Source organism: Hipposideros armiger, unplaced genomic scaffold (genome assembly GCF_001890085.2).
Source record: "Hipposideros armiger isolate ML-2016 unplaced genomic scaffold, ASM189008v1 scaffold_66, whole genome shotgun sequence".
Lineage (NCBI taxonomy): Eukaryota > Metazoa > Chordata > Mammalia > Chiroptera > Hipposideridae > Hipposideros > Hipposideros armiger.
In genome coordinates this window covers 4,216,524-4,243,057 of record NW_017731416.1, presented here as the reverse complement: position 1 = coordinate 4,243,057, position 26,534 = coordinate 4,216,524, and the positions used below count along the sequence as shown (strand labels likewise).

Genomic DNA, 26,534 nt, shown 5'->3' with positions numbered 1-26,534 from the left:
CAGAGAAGAGCGCAATAATAATACCAACATGCGCCAGTGAAGCAACGTCCTCCTAGACTGAAGAACAACTAAAGAACAAAAAGGACAGCAACTTGTCTGTTCCCCTTCCCCAATTCCCCAACGCTGTTCCCCTCCCCTAATTCCCCAATAAAACTTTTAAAAAATGAAAAATAAAAATAAACGTTGTACATGAATAGGAAATAAAAGACTGATAAGAAATTCAACAACCTGTTAGTGCTGAGATTAAGGTTGTTATTTTACTTTTCATTTTTTCAAAATTTTCCAGAATACTGCTTTGGTAATAAATATCTTAATTATTATAAATAAAAATATCAGAGGGAAAGGCTTTTGAAACCCAGTTACTAAAGCAGAGGGCAGAAGACAAAAAACTCATCTTCCTTACTAAAGCAATAGAACTCCAAGAGCAGAACTGGGACCACTAATGTGAAAGTTTCGCAAGTTCTGTAATGCCAATTTTGCTATTTGTGCCTGTATTTACCTTCGTCCATCTGTTTCAGAGACAGCATGGCACAGGAGCTTAAGAACAGGCAGATTAGGACTGATTTCTAGCTCTGCCATTCCCTATCCATGTAACTTATAAACCTCCCTATGCTGTATCTGAAACATAGGAGTGATAATAATAAGTACCTCAAAGAATTATAAGATTAAATGAGGTATTACTTATAACTGTCTATGACATAGTAAGGCCACAATAAATACTAAGTGCTTATTGTTATTACTCCTTCTGTAAACAGCAGGTGGAAACCCTTCACACCAAAATGCTTTGTCTTCAACAGGAAACAGTTACCCCTTCCAATGCCAGGCTTTCAGAGAACACCAAAGAACACTGTATGTGGTAATGGGTACAGATGAAGAGAAGAGGCTGAGTGACTAAGATCAGATGTAAGAAAAGACAAAGAGGACACACAAAGTATTAGGGGAACCCACATGGGATTTCCTAACCAACTAATTCAAGAAATATTTCCTGAGCACTATGTTAGGCACTAGGAGGACAGAACTGAAAAAAACAGAAATGGTTCCTTCACCCTGAAGGGCAAATATCATCAACTGATATATGGGGTTGTCAGAAAAGTCATGATGTATTTTTTCTATGTTTTTCGTTGCAAAAATGCATCATGACCTTTCCGACAATCCAATAAATTCTTTCCTCTGAAGCATTAAATTACCTATTAGTATCTTCTTCAGGTATTTATTTTTTTAGGCATTGTACTACACTTACATACTTGCCTTATTTTCTCCATTACTACGTCAATAAGTTGAAGTCAAAAACGATTTATTTTTCATCTATATATCCCTTAGAATACTAGCACTATGTTCAGAACATAGTATGTCAGTAAATATTTGATTCGTATTAAAAGGTTGAACAAAATAGCTTTTAAATATAGGGAACATGAGTTTGATAAGTTTTCTTTATAAACTTTGTTTTTATCTGGATTTGCCATAATTTCCCTACTATACAATAAAACACCAAAATTTACAACTTTAGGTACTTTTCTACAAACAGAGTTTAAACATTTTGGGCTAACAATTGTGACAGCTTGCTCACTGAGCCATATTTTCTCACCCATGATTTCCTAGTTGGATTTCTCCATTTCCTTTTTAACGTTTTTTGTTTTGTTTTGTTTTGTTTTGGGGGGGGGAGTTGTTAAAACAAAAAAATTACTAAAGTGACACATGGAATTGAAGGGAGAAACAGAAAATTCAACAACAGCTGGAGATTTCCATATTCTACCTCAATAACTAAAGGAACAATTAGAAAATCAGCAAGGACCCGGCATCTATAGAACACTCTGTCCAACAACAGCCAACTATTCTTTTCAAGCACACATGGAACAGTCTCCAGGACAGTTCATATTCTGGCCCATAAAAAAAGTCTCAATAAATTTAAAAGGACTGAAATCAGATAAAGTGTGTTGTTCTAACCACAATGGAACTATTTAGAAATCAACAATAAAAGGAAATTTAAGAATTCTACAAATATTTCGAAATTACATATCACACTTCTAAAAAACCCATGCGTCAAGGAAATGGCAAGAGAAGTTAGAAAATACTTTGAAGTGAATTAAAATGAAAACAAACATCAAAATTTATGAGGCTCAGTAAAAACAGCTCAGAGGAAAATTTATAGCTTTAAATGCCTATATTAGAAAAGAAAAATATTTTTCAAATAAATGACCTAAGATTCCATCTTAAGAAACTACAAAAAGAGCAAACTAAACCCAAAGAAAGCAGAAGAAAAGAAATAATAAAATTAGGATAGAAAACAATGAAATACAAGACAGATAATAGAGAAAAATCAATGCAAAAGATGTTTCCTTAAAAAGACAAACAAAATTGACAAACCTTCAGCTGGAATAGGAATCACCAAACTTTTTATGTAAACAGCCAGAGAGAAAATCTTTTTGGCTTTAGGGGCTATAAGACCACTGTGTCTCAATGACTCAGCTCTGCTATTGAAGCAGGAAAACAGTCATACAGTAAGTCATACACTCAGGAAGAAAATGAAAAATCAGAATAGATCTACAACAAGAAATAGAATTAGCAATTTAAAATATTCTTATTTAAAAAAGCCTAAACCCAGATGGCTTCATTGGTGAATTCTATCAAACATTTAGAGAAAAAAAACAAACAAACCAATCTTCCAGAAAATCCTGAGAGACAGAGGAGGGAATACTTCCCAACTCATTCTATCAGGCCAGTATTATTCTGATATTAAAGCTGAACGAAGACATCACAAGAAAATTACAGACTAATAATACCTTTCATGAATATAGACTCCAAAATCTACAAGAAAATGTTAGTAAATAAAATCCAGCAACAAAGAAAACGTAATATATACCATGACCAAACGGGATATTCCCCCCCAAGAATACAAAGCGTTAGTTTAACATCTAAAAATCAATGAAATCTATCACATTAACAGTTTAAAGAAGAAACACCACATGATCATTTCAAAAGACAATGAAAAAGTATTTGACAAAATCTCACACCCATTCATGATTTAAAGACAGGGGGTGGTGGAAGAGAGAAACAAAACTCAAAAAACTAGGGAGAGAAGGGAAATTTCCCAACTTATAAAGGGCATCTATAAGAATCCTACAGCTAACATCACACTTAATAATGAAAGACTCAATGGTTTTCTCTCTGAGATCAGGAGCAAGACAAGGATGCCCACTCTCAGCACTTCTATGCAACTAGAACTGAGGTTCTAGCCCATATAATCAAGAAAGAAAGAGAAACAAAAGGCATCCAGACTGAAAAGGAAGATGTCAAAATGTCTGTTCGTTGATGACATGAGTCTATATGTAAAAAATCCTAAGGAATCCACATAAGAAACTACAAGAACTAACAAAGAATTTGGCAAGGTGTCAGGATACAAAATCAATAAACAAATTGCACTTCTACAGACTAGGAATAATCTGAAAAGAAAATTAAGAAAATAATTCCATTCACATTTATGCTTTTGCAATTTTATTGATATTATAAATAATCTAGTGAGGAATGTTTATAAATACATATAGAACTTTCCATATTTTGGATTTCCATTTGGATAGATTCCTGGAACTCTCTACTTGCTTTCATGGTGACAGGTTAAAAACATGCAGGTATTATATAAAGTAATTGATTCGGAGAAGAATGATTGTGTTACACTGTGAAGTGTGACCAAAAATATAAGGCAATTCTGGGTTTTACTGGTTAACAGAATTAGTTCTAAATAAATTCAAGAGCAGTGAAGGTTACTCACCTGCACAGCATGAGACAAATCTGACACCAGACACTGACGGAGCCTCTCATCACTCCCAATTCCTTGAAGAACAAAGTCAGGGACATAAGAAGAGCAGTAGCCACCCAACAAAGACCTCCCAAAATTGGCAATGTTGGGCTGAACAGCACTCACTTCAATTAACTTTGACCTAAAAGAAAGGTCCCAAAAGAAGGCACACCTAATTAGTAATAAACATGTTTTACCAATCAAAACAATTTTGGACTCTACTAGTCCATATTTAATGCCATCATTTTCTACAAAATATACTTAGATTACAATCATTCTTAAATAAAAACTGGCTTAAGTGCTCAATCAGACCACAAAACGACTCCTACCTATCTAGAGAAGAGGGTCTGATGAACAATTACATAATGAGGTGAGCATAACTCTTTCACAATAGACTTTAGGAATGCTGTCCTTTGTGTATGTAACACATTCGTAATACAATCCGATTACGAAGACCATCATCCAAAACAAAGTAGTTACATATCTCACAAACATTTCTAACATTTCTCAAGTATGACTCTTCTCCTTGCCTACTTGACCCATAACGTACCTTCTGTTTTCCTCATAGCCTTGGTGAATTTATTTGTAACAGCCATTTCCTACCTTCATTCTCAGTGATTCTCTCTCCCTAGTTGCCAGTCTCAGCATAGGTCCTTTTGGGGGCATAATTCATTTCTAAATGGCCTGAAAATTCCTAAGGAGTAAGAAATCTCCTACATACCAACATACCTTTTCTCTACTGCCTTCACAAAGTCTTTCTGGGTTATCTATGAAGCTTAGCCTTTAATCCTTCCTATCAGTAACAGCCCATGATAATAAAAGAGAATCTGTCCAGGATAATGATCTCTTCTTTTATATTAGCTCCTACCAACCTTCAGAGATCAGCTAAATAAAAGAATGGTACATATTTATATAAGACCTGTTATAGGTGGAAACTTCCCACTTACCCAGGAAAAGGTATCTCATCTTCTTCTGCCCAATCTCCTTGCTCTCCTCCATAATAACTGCTTACTTGTCTAGTCATATCATGGCCTGTATCTTCACTTTCACTATCCCCAAGAGCACTATCTGAACTTTCATTTCTTGGAATGTCCCATTCAGTTCCTACAGCAATTTTTTTCTCTGAACTCTCTTTATCCCCATGGGGGACAAGAATAGAGAGTGTATCTCTTTGGTCCTGCTGAGGATAGCAGGTTTTACATGAATCTTTGTGAACTGTTTCTACACATTTACAAAATTCATTGTCCTGTTTGCTAGTTTTTGTACAAAATCTTTTTGAAAATTCTAACATACAGCAGTGTTCTTTACTGTCTGTACTTGTTTTAACTGGAATATCATCAATAGTCCTAGTTTCAATTGAATCATCATTAAAATATTCATCAAATAAGCTCATGCTTTCTGGGTCCGAATGATTCCAGCAGGGAAGTTCACAGGGCTCTCCAGGCACCATGTTTCCTATATCAGGCTCTCCAGATTGGTCCTTAGTTGTTTGTTTAGTTTCTTGATGCTGATCAATAGCCCCTCTTTCTTCTTTCAGTGGTTTGGTGTGATGCCTGGTAATCTGATCCACCACAGCCTGACTTCGGAGTTCAGTGTCTGAGTCAGGTGACATAGAATCCCCAATCAAGAAAGTAACCTTTGCCTGGGCTGTCTCACAAGAAAATGCAGCAGTCACAAGCTTATCTGGAGGTTTTTTTTCCACAACAATTCCCGTGGATCTCAACACTTTGCCTGTGTGACTACCTGAATCCAGCAATTCCTCATTCTGCCATGTTTCTTCTGCTGGCTCCACGCCTGACTTTGACAATGCACATTTGTCTACTGGAGCAGATCCTGCGCAAACAACTGTCTCTAACTTAGTGTCAAGGCAAGTTCTTAATTTATCTCTGTACTGTTTAACATCAACAGCATTTTCTTCTTGGCAGTCAGAAGAAGTCATTCGGCACTCATCTGAAATTTCTAGCAGCTCCTTAGAGCTGTTTTGAATATCTTCACTCTCTTGTTGTGACACATTCTCTGTATTTTGCCCAAGGAGTGGACGACTGCAATATTTACAGTTACAATTAGGAGTCCTTGTTTCTTCTGACTCTTTAAACAGAAGACTGCTTTTGTTTCTATGCACTGTGATAAGCACATACTCAGATTCTTCTATTTCACCTTTCTCTAACGTGGTAGTAATTACTGTGCCTGGCATAACGATGGCTTCATCTTCTCCGTTTTCTAAAAGATGGGTTTCTTGAAGTTCAGAGCATCTTATGAAATAAGTAAGAAAATAAAGCAGCCTCTGGACCATGTCTTGTCGCTTGCCAACTACCACAGTCCGTGCTAATCGTACAGGAGAGCCGATAGCGCCATACAAGTCTCCTGCAATGGAGAAAATCAGTTAATGGACACATCCTCAACTCATGCAGCTAAGCAGGTTATTTTCAATTATCGGAAACCCACTCTTATTGTATGAGGGTTCAGGTTTTATTCTTAGTTCCTTAAAATGAAAGTAGGATGAAAATAATGGTCTAAACCAAAGAGAAAGGTGAATGGAGGGGTTTCCTAGCTTCCTCCTTAAGTAGCTGCTGTGGTTCTGAATCCTCAAGCCAAAAATCCGTTGTAAAAGTCACCTTTACCAAGAATATTCTTTATGCTAGGCCCCAAGCAGAGTACTCCACCTGGGGAGAAGTGCTGCTGAAGTACGATGTGCAAAAAGATTCTATAGCTGCATCCAACACAGAGAAGAGAAAGCACAGTATCTGCTGGGGGGCAGGGCGGGGGGTAGGGTAGGGGGCGCAGGGAGAGGACAAGAGCAGAACTGGAGCACTCACCTCACACATTTAACCTTCCCTGATTGAAATCATAACCCTTACTTTTGCTGCTCTACCCAGGACCCCACAGTTCCCATAGTATTAAAAGCCCATTCCCCTCCTTCAAGGGTTGGATACTCAGGATAGACCAGAAAGGGCAGGAAGAGTGAGACCTATGCTAAGAGAAAAAGAAAGGGCAACACGTTTAGCCATGTGGTTCATTTTCACGTGTGTATCCATACCAGACGTGAACAGCTGTTAAAAGGGGGGGGGGAGCTGGGGGAAGTAAGAGTTATCAATGTCATTTCTATATTTATATGATAGCTCAAATTAAACCAACAAAGAAACAGGTTCCAAAATACTTTAAAGTGGAGAATACAAAGTCATTAAATTTAATTCCATTTCACAAGTTGTCAGTATACACATTTAAAAACCTCTATTTATACTTTACAAAACCCCCACACTTTTGCAAAGAACAAACAAATAGGTCTCAAACAAACATATGCTACAGACAGTATTATGATAAATCCTCTCCTCTGGCTAGACACTGGCCCTAATACCATTACGCCTCTGTTCGGAATTATTCCCAAGGTTCCACTAATCACCAAACAAACTAAAACTGCTTCGACAAGTGAGTCCTTCATGACTAGTTCCACTTTACTTCTCCAGATTTACTTTCTTATGGTTACCCCTTTTCATCTTTATTCACCCCAAGTCCCACTTAAAGTGGACCACTGAATATGCTCAGCACTTTTAACATCCAGATCCTTTTACTCAAGCCACATAATTTCCCTTCCCTCTGTATTTCTGCCACTCAAAAGCTTCCCACCCAAGCATCCTCCCATGAGCAAAAGTAAACTTCCCTAGTTGAACTCCCACTGAACTTTTCATTTCTCTTATAGTTCCTCTTTGAATTTTCCTTATTGTCCTCATATGTATTACCTACAGTATAATACTGTCAACTTACTGAGGGCAAGGACTAGATATCATTCATCTTTACACCCTCCAATGCTCTTTGTATAGAACCTTAGCTATCTCATGTACTCAATTAATGATTATAAAATTAAAAATAGGTTTGAAATGTCCAAAAAAATACTAGCGAATTACCAGATTTGAAAAAAGGAAATTTATTATCTATACAATGGAATACTACTCAGAATTTTAAAAAATGAACTATTAATACACACAACATAAGTGAATCTCAAAATAATTATGTTAAATGAAAGAAGTCACACAAAATAAAGCATGTACTGTATTATTCCATTTACACAAAACTCTAGAAAATGCAAACTAACCTACAGTGAGAGAAAGGAGACCAGTGGCTGCCTGGGTATGGGGGAAAGTGAACAGGGAGAGTGGGGTAACAGGAGAGCGAGATTACAAAAGGGAAACTTTTCAAAGTGATGGATACGTTCAACATCTTGATTTTGGTGATCGTTCAAGAGGAATATATATTTTGACATATATATCAAAACTTACTAAATTGTATACTTGATATATGTTTGTTGTATATCAATTATTCCATAATTCAAGTAGAAAAAACAAAAGGAGGGAATAAGGGAGGTTGGCTACATGGATTAATAAGTCACATGACACTCTGCCTGGCAATCTCACTCACCAACACAACCTAAGGGACGTTTCTACCAGGTCACCAAAGCGTTCTCAAGCTTATTGCTCCCCATGACTTAACAGCAATAGAGTAAGGGTAGGAGTAACAGCAGCTACATTTACCAGACACTGTCCTAATCACTTAATGTGTATTATCCCACTTAATTTTCACAACTTTATGAAGTATGTACTATTATTATCTGCACTTTACAAATAAGTAAACTGAGATTCAAACACGGTCTGCCTGATTCCACAGTCCGTGCTTCCAAGCACCTGCTACACTGCCTTCCTAACCACTGTCTCTCATCAACTATCCCCTCTCCTCTGGTAACCAGTAATTCATCAGGGCTGAGCACTAAGAGAATCATTTTTCAAAATTACTCAACAAACAAACGAAAGTCAGACAACGCAAACCTCAATGACAACTCCTCTGTTAACCAGATTTATTCTAGCTATCACATGTGACTGTGTTGATTCATTCTTTCTAGGCAAAGTACCTAACACAAACCCCCTGCTGACCCTGCAGTTACTAGTAAACAGCCAGTATCCTGCCTCTATTGCTCCGGCTGCAGTTCTCTATCTATAAGGTATAATACCAGGCACAAGATGGGCATAAGACAATTTAGCAGGCATGAAAAGACAAGCAAAGAACAGGTGCTTTAGAATAGAGTAGAAAAAACAGAGCATTTTATTTCTTTATTTTTGTTTTTGCTGCAAAATAACTTCAGACAGTTACACAAAAGTCTTAAGTATGATACATAACAGTGATTTTCAGCTACATACCCAGTTGTGCCCACAGTGGGTTATATGGATGAGTCTTTGCCAACATGTCTACACTCTGAGAGGAATGTTTTTCTAAAAATATTTTTATAGGTGGTTGTCCATTTGGCATGACTGTTGGAACCCAGGCAAGATGATTGGTCAGAACTGCAGTAATGAGTGCTGGCAAGAATCTGAAAAAGAAAATGCATCCTATCAGGTTCCAGCCTGCCTTCATGACACCTTAGGTACAATACAGTGACAAAATAAACAAAGAGAACACACATTCTCATGTGGCCAAACAGCATAAAAAAGGAGAGAAGAAAGGAAGGCATATCACTAGGACAAAAATGAAAGTGAATTAATTTTTCGGTTGTATAGGAGTTAACAAAAATCCTTAAATAAAGACAGCATTCACAAGGAGCTATTTGTGATCACAATTACAAAACAAAAATGTAGTTTTACTTGAAAAATTATGGATTCTTTTCAGTGTTTAACCTACACAATTTATTAACAAATAAACCAGAAAGTCTCTACATTTCCAAATAACTGAATGGGAAAATAAAGTTAAGTATTAAGCAAACTTTGTCTACCATTAAAGAGAATAAAAACAGGCCGGTTGAGTTAGCTTAAGAGAGCAAACCCTGAGCAACAGGGCTGCCAGTTCAATTCCCACATGGGCCAGTGATGCTGTGCCCAAGCTGAGCTGCCACTGAGCTGCCAACAGGTGGCAGGATGGCTCAGCTGGTGAGAGCACATGCTCCTAACAACAAGACTGCCTGTTTGATGGTGGGCTATGCCCGCCCGCAACTAAGGCTGAACTAGGCACCTTGAGCTGAGCTGCCACCCAGATGGCTCAGTGGCTAGAGCGTGGGCTTTTAACAACAAGGCTGCCAGGTTTGACTCCCACATGGGATGGTGCCTACCCCCACCTGCTACTAAGAGTGTAACACAGCACCCTGAGCTTAGAGGCCACGAGCTGCCGACGGGCAGCCAGATGATGAGTGGCGCCCTCCACAACTGAGACTGGAGAACAACAACTTGGCTGGTCTTCCTCCCCAATTCCCCAACATTGTTCCCCTCCCCCAATTCCCCAATTTAAAAAAAAAGAAAGAGGGAGAATAAAAACATCTGAATTCTAGGAATGTGATGAATGCTAAGAAGGGAACAATATGATAAATTATCACATTAAAAATGTATCACTGAACCTTGGCACTTTGTATAATTTTCTACTTCTTTTCTACAGAAGGAAACTGCAAAAGTGGATATAATTCACAAAAAAAATGGGAAGCCTCAGCGAGTTCTATGTCAGGAATTTCAATTTAACACAAAGACATTTTTACTGTTTCTCATTCATAAAGTTCTGGGGCCTTCTTCCATACTGTATATTTTAATTATCTTTTAGAACTGTTTTGATTATTAATAATATGAAATAATTCCAAAGATAATGGTTCTTTCACTTTTGTAATTGAGTTTGATAGCTAAGATAGATAGACAGATATAGATAAGAGTAAGCCATACTGATTTTTTGAAGCATTTTCCATTAGAAAAGTGAACTCCTTCATGAAACGATGGCAAAGCTGGTTTTTTTCTGGAATCCCAGACATCATTGTAAGCCAGACAGGCTCTCCAATTCGTGGCATTGTGTAAAGATTACAAATCGTTGTCCTAAAAAGGGGGAAACACATTATGAAATTCATAGTTCCCAGAATTACATACTCTTAAAATAAAGTTATCTTGCCAGCTTGGGCCTCACACCTAGATTATTAAAGCTTTTGAGAGAAGACAATGAATCAAGTCATTTCTTCTTTGTCATCAGCACAGTACCATGGGAAATATTCTGTACTCAAAATATGTTGATTCTGGCTCTGCCTCAATGACTGTGCCCTTGGGTAAATTACTTTCCTAATTTAAGCATCAGTTTCCTCCACCCATAAAATGAAAGGATAGGACTAGGTAATTTCTAACGCCCCTTCCAGCTCTATGTCTGAAGTTAAATGCTATATTTAAATATGCTGCAAATAATCAACAAATAAAAAAGAAAAATATTCTAACTGGAGTAACAGCTTATCCATATAACTACTCAAAATAATTACAAAATACTACTCAGCCTATGCTGAGACTCTTTAGTGAGGCTCTGAAGGATGATGAGGACATTATAGATGGCATGCTATATTCTGACTCTCTTTCAACGTTCTGAAATTTTCCTTGAATCAACACAAGAGAGGTTTATTGTACAATTATGATAGTGCTCTTCTGTCTACTTCATTTTAGGCAATAGCTAGTCTCGTGACTTGCACTCTCTCCTCAAGGCTTCAAGGATACCTTTAAGATGTCAATTCATTTCTTTTACATTAATATCTACTTTGCAAAGTCCTATACACTCACCAGACCAAGCAACTCCTATAAAGTTGGGGCTTCAGAAACTAGTCAATCTCTAGTTCTCTGATATCTCCACAAATGCTAATACCTACACCTCAGCATAATTCCCTAACATCTAGAATCCAAAAAAGGAAAAGAATTCTCTTGCCTGTACAAGTTTCACGGAATCCTGACCCATTATGAACATGATATATTACAATGGACAGAAGTGACTATATGGGTCACATTAATGAGTTTTTGGTGGGGCATAAAATCATTGCTGAGAACTTAAAAATATATGAATAAATGGAAAAGAATTAAAGGGTTGTTTTTTTTTTTACAGAGAAAAATACGACTAGAATATAAACAAGGGATATTTGAAAATGTTTATTTTTAAAGCCTACTAAGGATGTCCAGATAGGATGGAAAACTGAGCACAAATGTTTATCCCCTTTCAGTTCTGATGCCCCAACTGAACACCACTTAAGGATATAAAAACAAATAAATCACTATCACAGACAGAATTGGAGAGGAACCCTCAGTGAAAATTAAAATTATAGATTTAATAAAATTCTAGAGGACAAAACATAGAGAAGAATGTTAAATGAAGTAGTAGGGTAGAGGAAGATACAGGTTATAGTGCTCACTGGGGGCGGGGGGAGGGGCTAATTTGCCCACTGAAGCACAAAGGGTCTCAGGACTCACAAGTGCTCGGTGAAGCAGAGGGCAGGGGTTATACAAAACTGTACAATGGGAGACTAATTCAAGGTCCCTAAATGGTTGGTTACTCCTATCTCCACCCCATTTTCCTACAGAATGACTACAGATAGGAGAGCAAATGGAGCAACTGCCTAGCCCAGAGAAATAACATTCTCTAAACTACTTCCTGATATTTAAATATTTCACAGTACACAAAGAAATATACAGCAAATCTTGTGGTATTAAAATTCCATTGATGGGGAGGAGAACTGGGGGGAGGGGGGAGTCTAAATATGTTCCTAAATATGATAATGAAAAATGGTTGAGCAACACTGCCCTAAAGTGAAGTTATCCAGTCTTGCCTGATTTGTGCAGAGTTTCCTTTATTTTGGTGCCTCACTCTCAACTACAAATGGGCAACCAAAATACTGAAATATGGGAAAAGCCTCCAAGGAGAGAGGGACACAAACAGAAACACAGAAACAGACACACACACACACTCACACACACAAAATAATTCCAGAGGCAATAGAAAATACATTCAGAAAAAGAAAACAATAAAAAAAAAAGACAGACAGAGAACATCAATCTAGGAGTTTTAGTTTCTAACAAATAGAATTTAAGAGAAAATAGAGGAAAATAAACTATTAAAGAAAGTAGACTATTTACCAGAGCTGAAAAGACAAGAAGTACTAGCACAATACTGAGAGGCTAAAGATCTGAGAAGCAGGTATAAACTCATGGCAAAAAAATAAATATGCTCTAAAATTGATAAATCAGGAAATAGCTGCATTAAGTATACTGTTTAATAATATGGAGGTAAATAACAAAATAAATAGTTAAGAGTTAAAAGAGAATGTTCTTGGTAAGTAAGAATGGGGATGGGAGAGGTAGGACAGCAGGGTTCTTTTATTTTTCATGATTAGACCTTTCAGTATATTTTTTTGTTTCTTAGCCATGTGGATGTACTTTTTCATTAAAAAACAAACAAACACTGTATAAATGATCAATTCATTTCCCATGAGTTTCTTCAGCATATTAGTGTCTACTACAAACACTATATGTCACTAACATTAGTACAGTGGTCCACTGAGGACATCAGCTTTAGTGTTTTGGTGTTTAAGAATATGTACTATGATTGCAGTGTATCAGGTGCAAAGAAGGTAAAGAAATTAATTATGCAGTAGTACTTCTTACTACATACAACTCTATGTGATCATCAGCAATCTAGAAATACTGTTGCTTTCTTCCCCACTAATGATTACACCCTACCCTTCGGTGATACAAAGAACAAGTATTTTCAGTTATCTGACTGAAAAGGTCATTTTACAGAGAAGAATATGACTAGAATATAAACAAGGGATATTTGAAAAATGCTTATTTTTAAAGCCTATTAAGGATGTCCAGATAGGATGGAAAACTGAGCACAAATGTTTATCAAATGTTTATTCCCTTTCAGTTCAGACCTTCTGTTTTTTCTGATCTGTCCCTTGAACACGAAAGACTCCTGCAGTTATAAGGGAACTGTGGACATGATTCAGTTATCTTTTTTTTCTTTCTCTCTTTTTTTTTTTCTGTGGGGAGAGCACAGACACTGGTCAGTTTCCTTTGCTATGATGAAGTCTAGGTAAAAGTCCAAATCCAGGAAGCAATGCTAACTGAAACATACTTCCTGCTTCTCTAAATTTCATGGCTTCTGTATACACGTGCATCATTTCCTTCCTCTTCTCAACTACCCAAAATTCATTAATCATCTGGTCTCAAATAATCACATACTTTAAAAATTATCTAACAACTAATTTTTAATAACCACTTAATTTTAAAATTAAGTGTGACAGTCTTATTTATAGTAATGTTCTATAAAGTTGATGTGAACAGTAAAATTAGTGAACACTGAATCACTGTTCCCAGGGGAGATATAGGGTTTAGATGCCTGTGAGCCTCTGGTCACATTTGTGTCAACCCATCAGTAGATAATCTTGTCTTATGTGGGTTTCTGTAATATTTAATATACTGTTGATTAACACTGAATTCACAACCAATAGCACTATGACTCACATCTGAATGAAGCTTACCTAACATGTATTTTTCTCTGTAAGGTACATCGCAGCCTTCTTGCACTTAGGAACATTGGACAGCATTTCAGCACTATACTTGAGGGCCATTTTAAATAGCAAAATCACTAACAAAAAGCAAGAAATGCTAAAAAAAAAAAGAAAAAAGAAAAAAGAAAAAGAAAACAAAGCAAGAAAAGAAAGTGGCACTAAACAGATGTCAAAAGGACACTTGTTTAGAGAATGAGAGCTGAAACAAAACGGCAGAGCATTTCCTTGTTTGACCTCATCTGGGAATGTGTGTGTGAGACCAGTCAATTTTTTTCACTGCTCTGTGCATGTCCACAAATAATCATAAAAGCACTGTGAGTATATTTCGGGGTTATAAATAAATTTTACCGAGTAGGCGAGTTCACAAATACAGAATCTATAAATAATGAGGATCGACTGTACATATTAAAGTACTTCTACAGATAGACCTCTTAATAAAAATTAAGTTTATTAAGTATTTCTAAGATATTGTAAAAATGCTTAACTGAACTGACACAGCCTTTCAGATTTGCACAGTGGCTGAAGTGAAATAAACTAATACAAAAGGGAAGGTGCACAATCATGACATACATTTTCAATGGTTTATAACACACCCACGTTGTCAATTCTGGGCAATCTTAAAATTCTAAGGCTAGGGCTTTCATCCTGCTCTATTACCAAAGCAATTAACTCCTAGGTATTTAATTCAATTGTTTAAAAATAAAAATATTGTTAATAACTTAAGAGCAAGATCAGTATTCTACTAGGAATGAATCTTATGAATATATACTATTCTAGTAACCTCAGCTGGATCTATAATGACAGCATTTCCTCAGAGCTCAAATAGGAACTCTTGGTCTTCTGCCACAGAGCATGTGACTGTAGAAAAGGAGCTGTAATCCAATAATGTAAGTAATAGTTCTAAGTGCAAGGGCGAGGATTTCATTACCTTGTAATACTGCAAAATGCAAAACTCAAAATAATACTGCAGGAGTCTTTCAGGTAAATAAGCAAAATGTCTATACTATTTCTCCGATGTGCATAAAAGAGCAAAGGCTGAGAGGATGAGAGAATAAAGTGGACCAGACATAAATCTCTTAGAGGGAGACACACATCAGTCATTTAGTGTGATTCCCAACATTAAGTTCACACGCAATATGTTTGCTTGCCATAATTAGAGCACAGTCACAGCAGTCATCGGAGCTTCAGGCACAAGCTTTGCTGTGCCAGAAAACACAGGCAGAAGAAAAACTATCTGCTTTGCCATTTCTCGAGAAAGGATCAAGCAACAGTTATTTGGAACATCAAGTTCATATTCCCTCTATCCATGTGTCCTTGTATTGCAAGTATCCAAGAACACCTGATTACTATCACTGGTTACATAACATTTAACTAGTCCCTACAGCCAGAAGCCCAAGAGGGGGCAAAGTATATTTCTGCTGGAATAAGGGTCTCTTCTGGTCATATTTGCTTGTCGTTGGAGTAATAAATATCATACCACCAATGGCTCCCAAATGTGCCTGAATCCCAAGCACATTTGATATTTAATAACAGGAGCCAATGGCTTACTGAATTTACACCCTCATTTGACCATGAGACAAAGAAATTTTAAAAATGAAATTGTATCAAAATATGGTAAAGAAAATAAATAAATCTTCCAGTACACTGCAAAACAACGGTATATTATGAAAAGCTGGTGAATATGTACCTGAATTCATTTAGGGCATCAACTATGCGATTATAAGCCAAACTCCTCTGACTGGCATCAGCAGATCTCCGGCTCATTTTCATAGCCTTGAAAGCAATCAAATAGTTAATTCTTACACTCATCACAGGAAAAACATGAAAAAAAATAAAGTGAAAGACAAAGACATATATTTTCAAAACACTCTACCACCATTCTTACCTAAAAAAATATAAAGAAGACACACATATTTACAGTGGCTTTCTTTTATGTACCTTAGGTCATTAATGATTATAACAATTTTCAAATTTTTCAAGTGTTAAATATTTTATTATAACTGTCAAACCGCAGAATGTCAACACACAAAGAAACTGATGTTGACACTTTCTGGGTTACATAAAACTACTTTTTCCCCCAAATAGAACAAGGCAGAATGATAACTAACTAACAATAGCTCCTGGTTTCCTCTAATATTTCATAAATCATGGTTCTGTTAAGAAAATATTTTTTTAAGATCTGAAATTTAAAGATTCTACTGAAAGATATCTCCAGTTATTAGTAATATTTGCTTTCTTAAAAACATGTTTAGCCAAGGTTGAAAAGCCTTGCTTTAGGTAGAAAACAGGACATCAGTATTAGGATATGGATGTCAGAAAGAACTTTGCAATTTTTTAGATTTTTGAAAGAGAATGTAATTCTGCATTACTTATGTTATTACAACTTAACTAAAAATTTTTTAAACATATATTTAACAGGTTAGACTACTTCAGGCCAGAAATCATGTTCATGTACACTTAAAGCTTCATAGGGTAAAAGTGAAACTTCATTTATGTTTTTACAAACTATTGAGAGATTCCCAATTTACAAAGAATTTTTTAGCTAGAATTGAGAAATATTTGTCATTAATTTTACTAGAAAACAAACAAAAAACTTTAATTAAGTTATAGATCTCAAAAGGTAACACAAACCTCAAAAAAATTACCAATGTGTTCAGAAACAAAATCCATCTTTTTTTCATTAAGAAAAAGTGGTAGTTTGAAAACTGGTCCGAAAAGATAATGTCTTCGGATGGTCTAATATTTACTATATTCTATCATTAACTAACAACTGTACACCTTTTAAAATTTATACATTTATATAAAAGTATTCATTCATTCAGCCTTACATTTCAGCTTTAATAAGAAATGAGATGTTAAACAAGTATCTAGACAGCTATAAGTATTGCAATGTACACTTTAGGATACAGAATGGTCAAAGCATTAAAACATCTGAAAAGTAATCTTTAATGAGTTCTACAGTGCCTAGATATTTCAAGTTTAATACAAAGCTAAAACACTTCTCCCAGTAACTCAAAATGTCAGCTCAGTCACATAAGTATTATGTGTATTGACTTTGGCAACAACAGACTACAAAAAGGGACAGCAGCCAACTGAAGAGAATGTCACCAGTGTCTAACTTCTGAAAGAGTAAGTGAAAATGGCCTTTACTCACTCGTTCAGTAAAAAAAGTATTGCTAGTGATCTATTTGTCTGTTGACAGATGTAATGTGAATAACTAACATCAGTGTCTCTTCTGAAGGCAGATGATTATTCACTACACAGTTACTGAAATGCATCCTCTACTTTCAAGACCATTCTAATTGGTCTTTCTCTCTCTAGCCTCTTATTCTAGTCTCTTTTAAACACTGCAAATTAATCTTCCTAAAGCACAATTTGGAGACAGCCTTACAAACAGCCAAAACTTCTGGCAAGCATTCTAGATTCTTTGTGATCTGGTCCCCATTAACTCTGCCAGCCAACTCCTCTCTGCATTCTTTTCCCTTCCACATACTGTCACAGGGAATAAGGACTTTAGTTATACCCACTGACTCACTGGTTCAACTTCTGGGAATCTCTTCTAAAATATAATCTGGAAAATTCACCAATATGTTAACGATAGTGTAGCTATAATTGTGAGAAAGTAGAAATGGTCTAATAGAAAAATTGTTACTTAAACTGAGGAAAGCCACTAAAACATATTTAAGAACAATTTATAATGACATGAGACATGTGTATGCTACAATGATGAGTTTTTAACAATAGGCATATAATTAAAGCAATATGGACACAGCACAATCTCCATCAAGGTAAAGTACAACATGCATAAAAAAGGCCTGGATAAGATTTTCAGTAAAATGTTCATGAATTCTCCTCGGGTGGCAAGGATGTCAATTTTTCTTGCTATTCTGCTATATCCAATTTCCAAAGTTTTATGTTTAAAGAAATCCTACATATCCTTTAAGATGCAGTCCAAATGAAACATCTTCCCAGTACGAAGTCACTTTTCCTTCCTATGAACTCCTAAAAAAACTTGGCTTCTTCTCATTTTTAGTTATCCTTATATTCTACCTTATAATCACAATTTTTACTTTACATAAATTTATTATATACACTATTGACAACATTTGACACAATTCATCACTCCTACCTCTTAAAACACTGTCTTCACTTGGATTCCCTCAAAAAAGTACTCTCTCCATTTTCCTCCTACTTGAATGGCCAATCCTCAGGCTCCTCTCCTCAAATATTAACTGTTGAAATGCTCCATAAATCAGGCCTAGGATCTCCGCTCCACTCTTCAATCCTGTAGTCAGTTTTATGGCTTTAAATGTCATCTTCACACTGGTGACTGGCCAGCATGGACCTTTCCCCTAAACTCTACACACACATAACCACCTGAATGTCCGGGAGGTATCTCCAACAAACTCCTGATCTTCGTCCACCTTCTGTGCATCTGTAGTTTTCCCATTTTAGTACTGGCAAGTCCATCCTTCTTACTGCTCAAATGAAAATTCCTGAGTCAACCTCTATTGTTCTCTTTCTCTTCCACTCCAGTTCAGTCCACCAGCTAATCTAATTCACTCAATTTTCAAAATATATCCAGAACCCAACCACTTCTTACCAATTCCACCACTAAACTGGTTTGAGTATCATCATCTCTTACCTAGATTATTGCAATAGCCTCCTAACTGGTCCCACAACATCCACCTTTGCTCCTAGAAATCTATTCTCCATCATCATTAATAAACAGTGATCCTCATAAAAGTCACCCTGCCACTCAAAACCCTCCAGTGGTTTCCCATCTTTTTCTTTAGAATAGATGCCAGCGCTCTGACAATGGTATCTCTTAAGGCCCTACGTGACCTTGTCTTAGTCTACCCCAGCCACTTTGGCCTCCGGACTGTTGCTCAAACATTAGACTTACTCTGGACATAGGACCTTTGCCCTGCCTCAAACACTCTTCTTTCAGATTCTATAACTCACTTCCTTCACATCTCTGGACCATGTGCCATTTTATCAGGAAACTTCCAGACTAGCATATCAAAATCAGCAATCCTTCCATCCATCATTCCTTATAAATCCACCCGTTTTATTTTTCTCCACAGCACTTATTCTCATATAATAGCTTATATATTCATTTGTTTATTTGCTGTCCCATGAGGTTAGGAGTGTTGCTTTTCTCACATCTTATCTTTACTTGTTAGAACAGTGCCTGCCACATTATGGGCCCTCAATTATTTATTTATTGAAAGAAAGGATGAATGACCTCAGATCTTTTATGAGGCAGTAAGTGTCTTAAAGAGTTGAAGTCTATTTTGTATCTTCCAGAACACTCTGTAGGGTACCTGCATGGTGCCTGTAAATTTTTCTGCCAAATGAATAAACACAATGCTTCAACAAGAGAATAAGATACAAAGGAAAATAAGGGATGTAAGCAAACCAACAACATGACTATGCTTACCTGTTCTATTGCACTTTTTAATTTGTTCATGTGGCTTTCAAAAAGAGGAAAATGTGAAAAAAAGAATTCGTTGAATTTATTATTTTCATCTTCATCTTTGGATAATGAAAAGATTACCCCAATTGCAATCTTCTTTTTCCTCACAATTCCTGGGTTAGGGCCACAGCTCTCATCTGACAGATTAAAGCTTTCTTCTATAGACCTTAAAAACAAATTTGTTATTAATTAAAATATATATAAATATGCAAAAATAATTAAATTCACAATTTAATCTTGCTGATTAAATGTAGGCAAGCTAAAGTCTTCTGCTGTTTTATCAAGTAAATCTAAAAATTTGTATCAGTTGGATATCTCTTTGAGAAATCTACTGGCTATTCCTTCATTATCACATTTTTATAAGAAATTTTGGGGGACCGGCCGAGTGGCGCGATGGTTAAGAACTCGCTTGGGATGCCAGAGGGCCCCGGTTCGGATCCCACATATGAGGGCAAGTAACACTGCCCTCCACAGCTAAGATGCTGAACAACAGCTCAACCTGGAGCTAGCTGGGCTGCCTGAGTCGCTGGTGATGGCGTGGGCTGCAGTCCCTGTGGCAGTGGATTGCCATGGGCTACCGTGTGGCCAGCAGCCAGCGTGAGCGGCCAGCAGCCGCAGTGAGCAGCCGTCCAGAAGCCGGCGACTGATCTGCCTCGCCAGAGAAGAGCTCAATGATGGTGCCAACTTGGGCCAGTGAAGCAACATCCTCCACAACTAGATTGAAGAACAAAAAGGACAGCAACTTGTCTGTTCCCCTTTCCCCAATTCCCCAGCACTGTTCCCATCCCCCCAATTCCCCAATAAAAATCTTTAAAAAAAAAAAAAAAGAAATTTTGAGTCAGAATGGGAACATTTTGAAAAAAAAAAAGTCACTAAAAAATAGATAGTCCCAATTCATAACCAACATAATCATGCCTGAATTTTAAGGTTTATTATAGATGTGTCTGATACAATCTCTTCACTGGTCTAGAATCTACTTGTTTCTTCTTTGATTCCAGGTATAAAATCAAAGATGAAGGAATAAAGGGAGTGAGTAAAGAAGAAGCTTCATTGTCTATAGTTATATTTACCATAGACTAACAAAAGATCTTTTAAGAATGAATTAACTTGCCAAAATAGAAACAGGAAAAACTGAAATATCAAAACATACAGTACATGGATGAAAGTCCCAACAGAAGAGTTAAAACTACAAAACTTTAGAGGAAAACATTTTCATAACATTGGGTTTGGCAATGATTTCTTCGATATGGCATCCAAAGCACAGGCAACAAAAGAAAAAAAAGAGATAAACTGGACTACATAAAAATTAAAAACTACTGTACACGAAAAGACACTATCAACAGAATGAAAGGCAACCCATGGAAAGGGAAAAAACATTTGCAAAGCATTTTTCTGATAAGGGACTTATATCCAGAATATATAAATAACTCCTACAACTCAACAACAAAAAAACAACCTGATCTAAAAATGAGCAAAGCACAAGAATAGATACTTCTCCAAAGAAGACAGACACATGGCCAACAAGCACAGGAAAAGATGCTCAACATCACTAGCCATTAGGAAAATGCGAATCAAAACCACAATGAGATACCACTTCACACCCATTAGGATGGCTATCGCTATCAAAAAAACAGATTAACAACAGCGATGACGTGGAGAAATTAGAACTCTTGTGCATTTCGGAAAGTAAAATGGTGCAGCCACTGTGGAAAACAGTATGGCAATTCCTCAAAAACTTACAAACAGAATTATCATATGATCCAGCAATTCCACTTCTGGGTATATACCCAAAATTATTAAAAGCAGGGATTTGAACTGGCATTTATATACTCAGTGTTTACAGCAGCATTAGTCACAATAGCCAAAGGTGGAAATAACCAAAAATATGTCCATAGCAGATGAACGAATAAACAAAATGTGGTATATACATACAATGGATAATTATTCAGCCATAAAAAGGAGTGAAATTCTGATTCATGCTATAACACGGATGAAACCTGAAGACATGCTAAATAAAATAAGCCAGACATAAAAGGACAAACAAATATTGTATGATTCCATTTATATGAGGATCTAGAGTAGTCAAACTCATAGAGATAAAATATGGAATGGTGACTGCTAGGAGCTAAGGGGAGGGAGAGGTGGCGAGTTATTGTTTAATGAGTAAAGAGTTTCAGTTTGGGGAGATAATTAAGTCCTGGATGTGAATGGTTGCACAACAATCTGAATACTTAACGCCACTGAACTGTATACCTAATAATGGTTAAAATGGTAAATTTTGTTATGCATAATTTACCACAATAAAAAAATGCAATATAGGGCCAGCCGAGTGGCTCAGTTAGTTAAGAGCTCGCTCAAGAGTTTGAGCTCTGAGCAACAGCGGTTCGATTCCCGGCCCGAGCTGAGCAGCCACTGAGCTGCCAACAGGTGGCAGGATGGCTCAGCTTAAAAAACAAAAAAAAAAAGCAATATATTTAAACAGCATTAAGCTCCCGACTTAAAATGCACGAAATATCAGTCAAGACTTTAAAAAAAACAAAAACATACAAAATTGTGTTTAAGAAACTATTCAATCTTGTAAATTTAGGTTCCAACATACCATCTGGGAAATACACCATTCTCCAAACTTGTTGTTTGGCTGCGTCGCCAACGTCGCTGGTAGCTGCTAGCACAACTTCGGGTAAGTGAGGAGTTTGGGGAGGGAAACGGTGTAATAAGCAAACTGCTGAGAGATGCTGTCAAGCAAGAATAAGAACAAGTATAATGTATAAGTCAATTATAACTAAATATAAGGAAAATTTCTTTTTAACAAATTTAAGAATGGTGACTCAAATTTTCCAGTTTGCTTCATGAGCCTCTAAAATTTCCATTAAAAGAAAAATAACATCATTGTTGGAGCAAGGTCCTACGAAGAAAAATCATATATTAACAGTGTGTTAGCAAGAAACTCTGAGCTAATTCCCCTTTGACATCCTTATCCCCACTCCACCCCCACCCCAGAAGAAAATGCTACTCTGAAATAAAGCATTAGCCCTTTGGCAATGACACAGTCTCCTAGGTCAGCTGTACACTTAGTGCTTAAAGGAAACACGATGTGATTCAATTTTAATGCAGCAGTTAGATTTTAAGAACAAAAGCTATATTTGAAAATAAGTGTCTCGATATCACTTAAAGATGTCATTGAAAAGTACTCGTAGGTCACTTATGCACAGGTAGTCAAGCCTCTGATTGCTTGACCACTTTCAATAAGAGTCATGACTATACTACTAAGCTCCAAAAAGGGTAAATCCTATAAACTGCTCTCTGGAGCATTCTAAGAGGAGACAGATACAGTCCAATAGAGTCCACTCTAATTATAATTGCAACAATCCCTAAATGTAGGGATTTTTCTTTTTTCAAATCCATTCTCTGCAATCCAAAAGCTCTGGTTTTTGTAGGGGTGTCAAAAGCTAGAACCTTGGGCTAGGAATCCTCTCCTTCTCACTGGATCTATAGAGGAACAGACATTAAGAACTTCCTTTTGTTTGGCAATATTTTAGATTCCTATCTTCATGGTTATAACTATTACTACTTACTGCAAATTTGTAAAGTAATCAAAATTAGAGAAGTATTATCATCATCTATGAAAAGGCCCATACCACAAGATATATCATTTTGGACACCAGGACTGAAAACTAAGAGACTGACATGAAGATCTGTTCATTTGAATTTTCTCTGACAAATTCAATGATAAAGGAGAGAGCATGATGTACCATGCAAACATCTGGACCACTAATGAATTAATTCTAAACTACTTTCTTGAAAAGACCGCATTTTATCAATTACTATTGTGAAACTTTGTGGTCTAATATAAAACTGGGTATGTATAACTAATCTGGGTATGGCTTCAGTGAAAAACCAAATGTTACTCTAAATTTGGAAAAGCTGTTTTACTAAATTCTGATATTAAAAATAACCCTATAAGAAAATACACAATTAACTTAAATGGCATATGTGAATTTAATGATTTAAATGGCATATGTGAATTTAATGGTTTAAAGGAGTCTTATAGATCAATCTAGCCAGGCCTTCCAATCTATAGCTGAATCAAATGAAGTATGAAGATGTGAATTTATCGCCTCCAAAATTAAATTCCTGCCACAGAAAACTAAATCTCTAGATTATATAGAAGCAACAGTATTAAGAAAAATGTACTCTAGATTAGTTCCGAAGAACAAAAATAACAAACTCAATTAGAAAAGAAGGGTGAGATTATTTGAGAGAGGCAGACTTTTCCTATTAGAGTAGTGGTTCTCAACTCTAGCTGTCCATCAGAATCAGGTGTTGACTTTCTCACGTTGTTTTATTTCTCAAATATGATGCTTAAGACATTCTCTAGGCTAAATCAGAGTCTTCAGGAGTAGATTGCAGGAGTCTGAAAATTTTTTTTGAAAATTCTTGTTATTCTAATGTAAACCTAGGGATTACAACAGGTAAATTTGGACTTCTCATCTATACTCAAAATTGAATTGTAAACAATTTAAATAGCAGAGCCATATAATGTGACAACACACATGAACAGCCACAGTGGATCAAGTTTCTCATACCTAACAAAAATTCAAGCCTAAGATTAGTCCTTCTTTCACTTATGCTGATCTCTGAGCCCTGATAAACACTTTTCCTATTATTATTTTTATTTTATTTATTTTTTGAGGAGACAAGTGTCCTTTATTCTAGATTCCAGGAGCTAGGAAAGATGGTAGACTCAAGTCTAAAAATCCACCTTCCCACAGCCACACACTTTTCCTTATAAATGGTATGTCCTTCTTCCATGCCTTTGCCTAGGTAACATCTATTTATTTTTCAAGACACAACTCAAGTGTTATCCCTCTGTGAAGCATTGGTGATCCCTGCCCCTTGCCCAAGCTGTTAAGTGACCTTCTCCTCTGAACCTCTCGGCACAGGTCTATCACAGAACGCATTACACAATGAACCATGACAGACGATTTTCCTAACTGTTCTCTCAGTAGACTCTGCTCCTTAAGATAGAATCTGGGCTTTATTCTTTTTTTTTTTTTTTCATCCCTAGCATGTTTCAATAAAAGTTTGTTAGACAAATTTTGTGAGAGTCCATATGTGAAAGAAATATGTATAACATTAGTTCAAAACACCTAAGTCTTTCCAGGCAAGAGACAGTCTGATTTAAAGTCCAGTTAGGAGCAAGCAGATATGAACAAATGTGCTCTTCTACTATGCTATCTAAGCAGTCTCCTCAGCAGCCCTTTCCTCTTGTGCTGGCTAAGCCTGAGCCAGTGTGCATTCATCTAGGCCGTGCTCCACCAGGCACATTTCATAGTAAACACAAAAATTTTTTAATATAAAACATTTCTCTCTGCTGTTTCTACAATTCTTTTGTAATATCAATACTAACCAACTGCATACATAAAATTGAATGATAAAGTCAAAGATAAAAAAGAAAATCAATGTCAGCTAACAGCTATCTCATAAACACTGTACGTGAACCTGACATTACCAGAGCGTGCTATGCCGCTGTCTCGGTCCTCATTCAGCTCTCTTCCAGGCATGTCCATTGGGTTGCTGTGAACTGTGAATCAAGACAAAACCCTCAGTTATAAAATATATTGCTATTCAGGTTGATGTTGTTCCGATTGCAAACTAAATCATGCTCATCTCATTGCATTCCTTTATTTTTTCGACAGCATGGCACAAACCCAACACCAAGAGCTATTACTCAGTTGAACAAGCTTTGAGATCTCATGATTTGACATATAATATGAAAATAATGTATAATATCTGAAGAAGCAAGGGTGACTAAAATAAGTAGAAGCATATTCAATGACATAGGAAGATATTCACAATATACTATTAAATGAAAAAATAAAGCAAACTACTGAACTGTAAGAATGATGGTTGCTGGGGCTACGTGATGGGTATATGACAGGTCACTCTATTCTTCTGCCTATATCAGTGTATGTTTGAAAATTCTCCATAATAAAAATTTTAAGAAAATAGTTTCAAATAGCATTATCTCAATTTTGTTTAGAAAATAAATAAATAAGGTTATTTCTGCCTGATAGCTAACATATATTTTTTACCTATTTTTCACACTTTCCAAATTTTCTATAAATATGTATTTTTCATACCTCGTATTTGTAAGGAAAATAAATATTAAAACAAGAAGTTAGATACAACTTCCTGAATACCAAAGCATTAACTCACTCTATAATCATCAGTTTAACGATATAAACAAATATACTCATATACATCTTTTATAGAGCAATTATAATGGTGCTTGTTCAACTAAATCTTAGCTCCAAGAGAAATCATTCTTATGGAATAGTATAGACCAGAAATTTTGCAATAAATAAGATACTGATGAACTATGGTACATAAGCTACTTAGCCATGGAAACAAGATAGTGTGTCACATTAGAAATTCCAACTGGATTATAATATTCATACTAAAATTTAGTTTAGAATGCTAAAGTTAAATTCATTATTACATAATGAGATAAGAAATGACAAACTGAAATTTCATGAAAATGTCAATTCCACTGATCAAGTTTCTGGAAACTTCAAGAACATAGTCAGCGGAAATAAACTAAGTTTGTGCACTTCCTAAACTGTGCTTTCTTAACCACACCCTCCCCACCTGCACTGATTTACTCTCTTGTTTCCACAGCTTAACTACACATTCTAGCCACTGGGGCACCAACTAGTCTACCCACACAGCACATCGCAAACCTGCAAAGAAAGAGGCGCTCCTGATCAGGCGGAGCGGACCCTGTTCAGAGAATGCCCGCCTGGGGCTGCAGAACTGTGAAAGACCTACATGGCAAAAACGTAAAATACATGTGAAAGAGGGCTGTTAGAGAAGCAGCAGTGCGTCAGGAATAAAAGGTGAGCTGAGGCAGCACAAAAGCAGACCAACGGATA

General features: G+C 36.3%; 1 protein-coding gene across 3 annotated transcripts in view; it reads right to left on the bottom strand.

The window, feature by feature from the left end:
- Positions 1 to 26,534, bottom strand: part of FNIP1 (folliculin interacting protein 1) — a 111,459-nt gene that overhangs the window by 15,218 nt on the left and 69,707 nt on the right. For 2 of the 3 annotated variants that reach the window (XM_019642211.1, XM_019642212.1), the window contains exons 7-15: positions 26,343 to 26,426; positions 25,112 to 25,183; positions 22,199 to 22,334; positions 19,564 to 19,765; positions 15,808 to 15,893; positions 10,477 to 10,623; positions 8,980 to 9,149; positions 4,741 to 6,157; positions 3,767 to 3,935 (exon numbers count right to left, since the gene is read on the bottom strand). In XM_019642211.1, coding sequence (XP_019497756.1) covers positions 3,767 to 3,935; positions 4,741 to 6,157; positions 8,980 to 9,149; positions 10,477 to 10,623; positions 15,808 to 15,893; positions 19,564 to 19,765; positions 22,199 to 22,334; positions 25,112 to 25,183; positions 26,343 to 26,426 — 2,483 coding nt within the window. The remainder of the gene's footprint in view (positions 1 to 3,766; positions 3,936 to 4,740; positions 6,158 to 8,979; positions 9,150 to 10,476; positions 10,624 to 15,807; positions 15,894 to 19,563; positions 19,766 to 22,198; positions 22,335 to 25,111; positions 25,184 to 26,342; positions 26,427 to 26,534) is intronic. The other variant, XM_019642213.1, reaches the window with a different exon arrangement.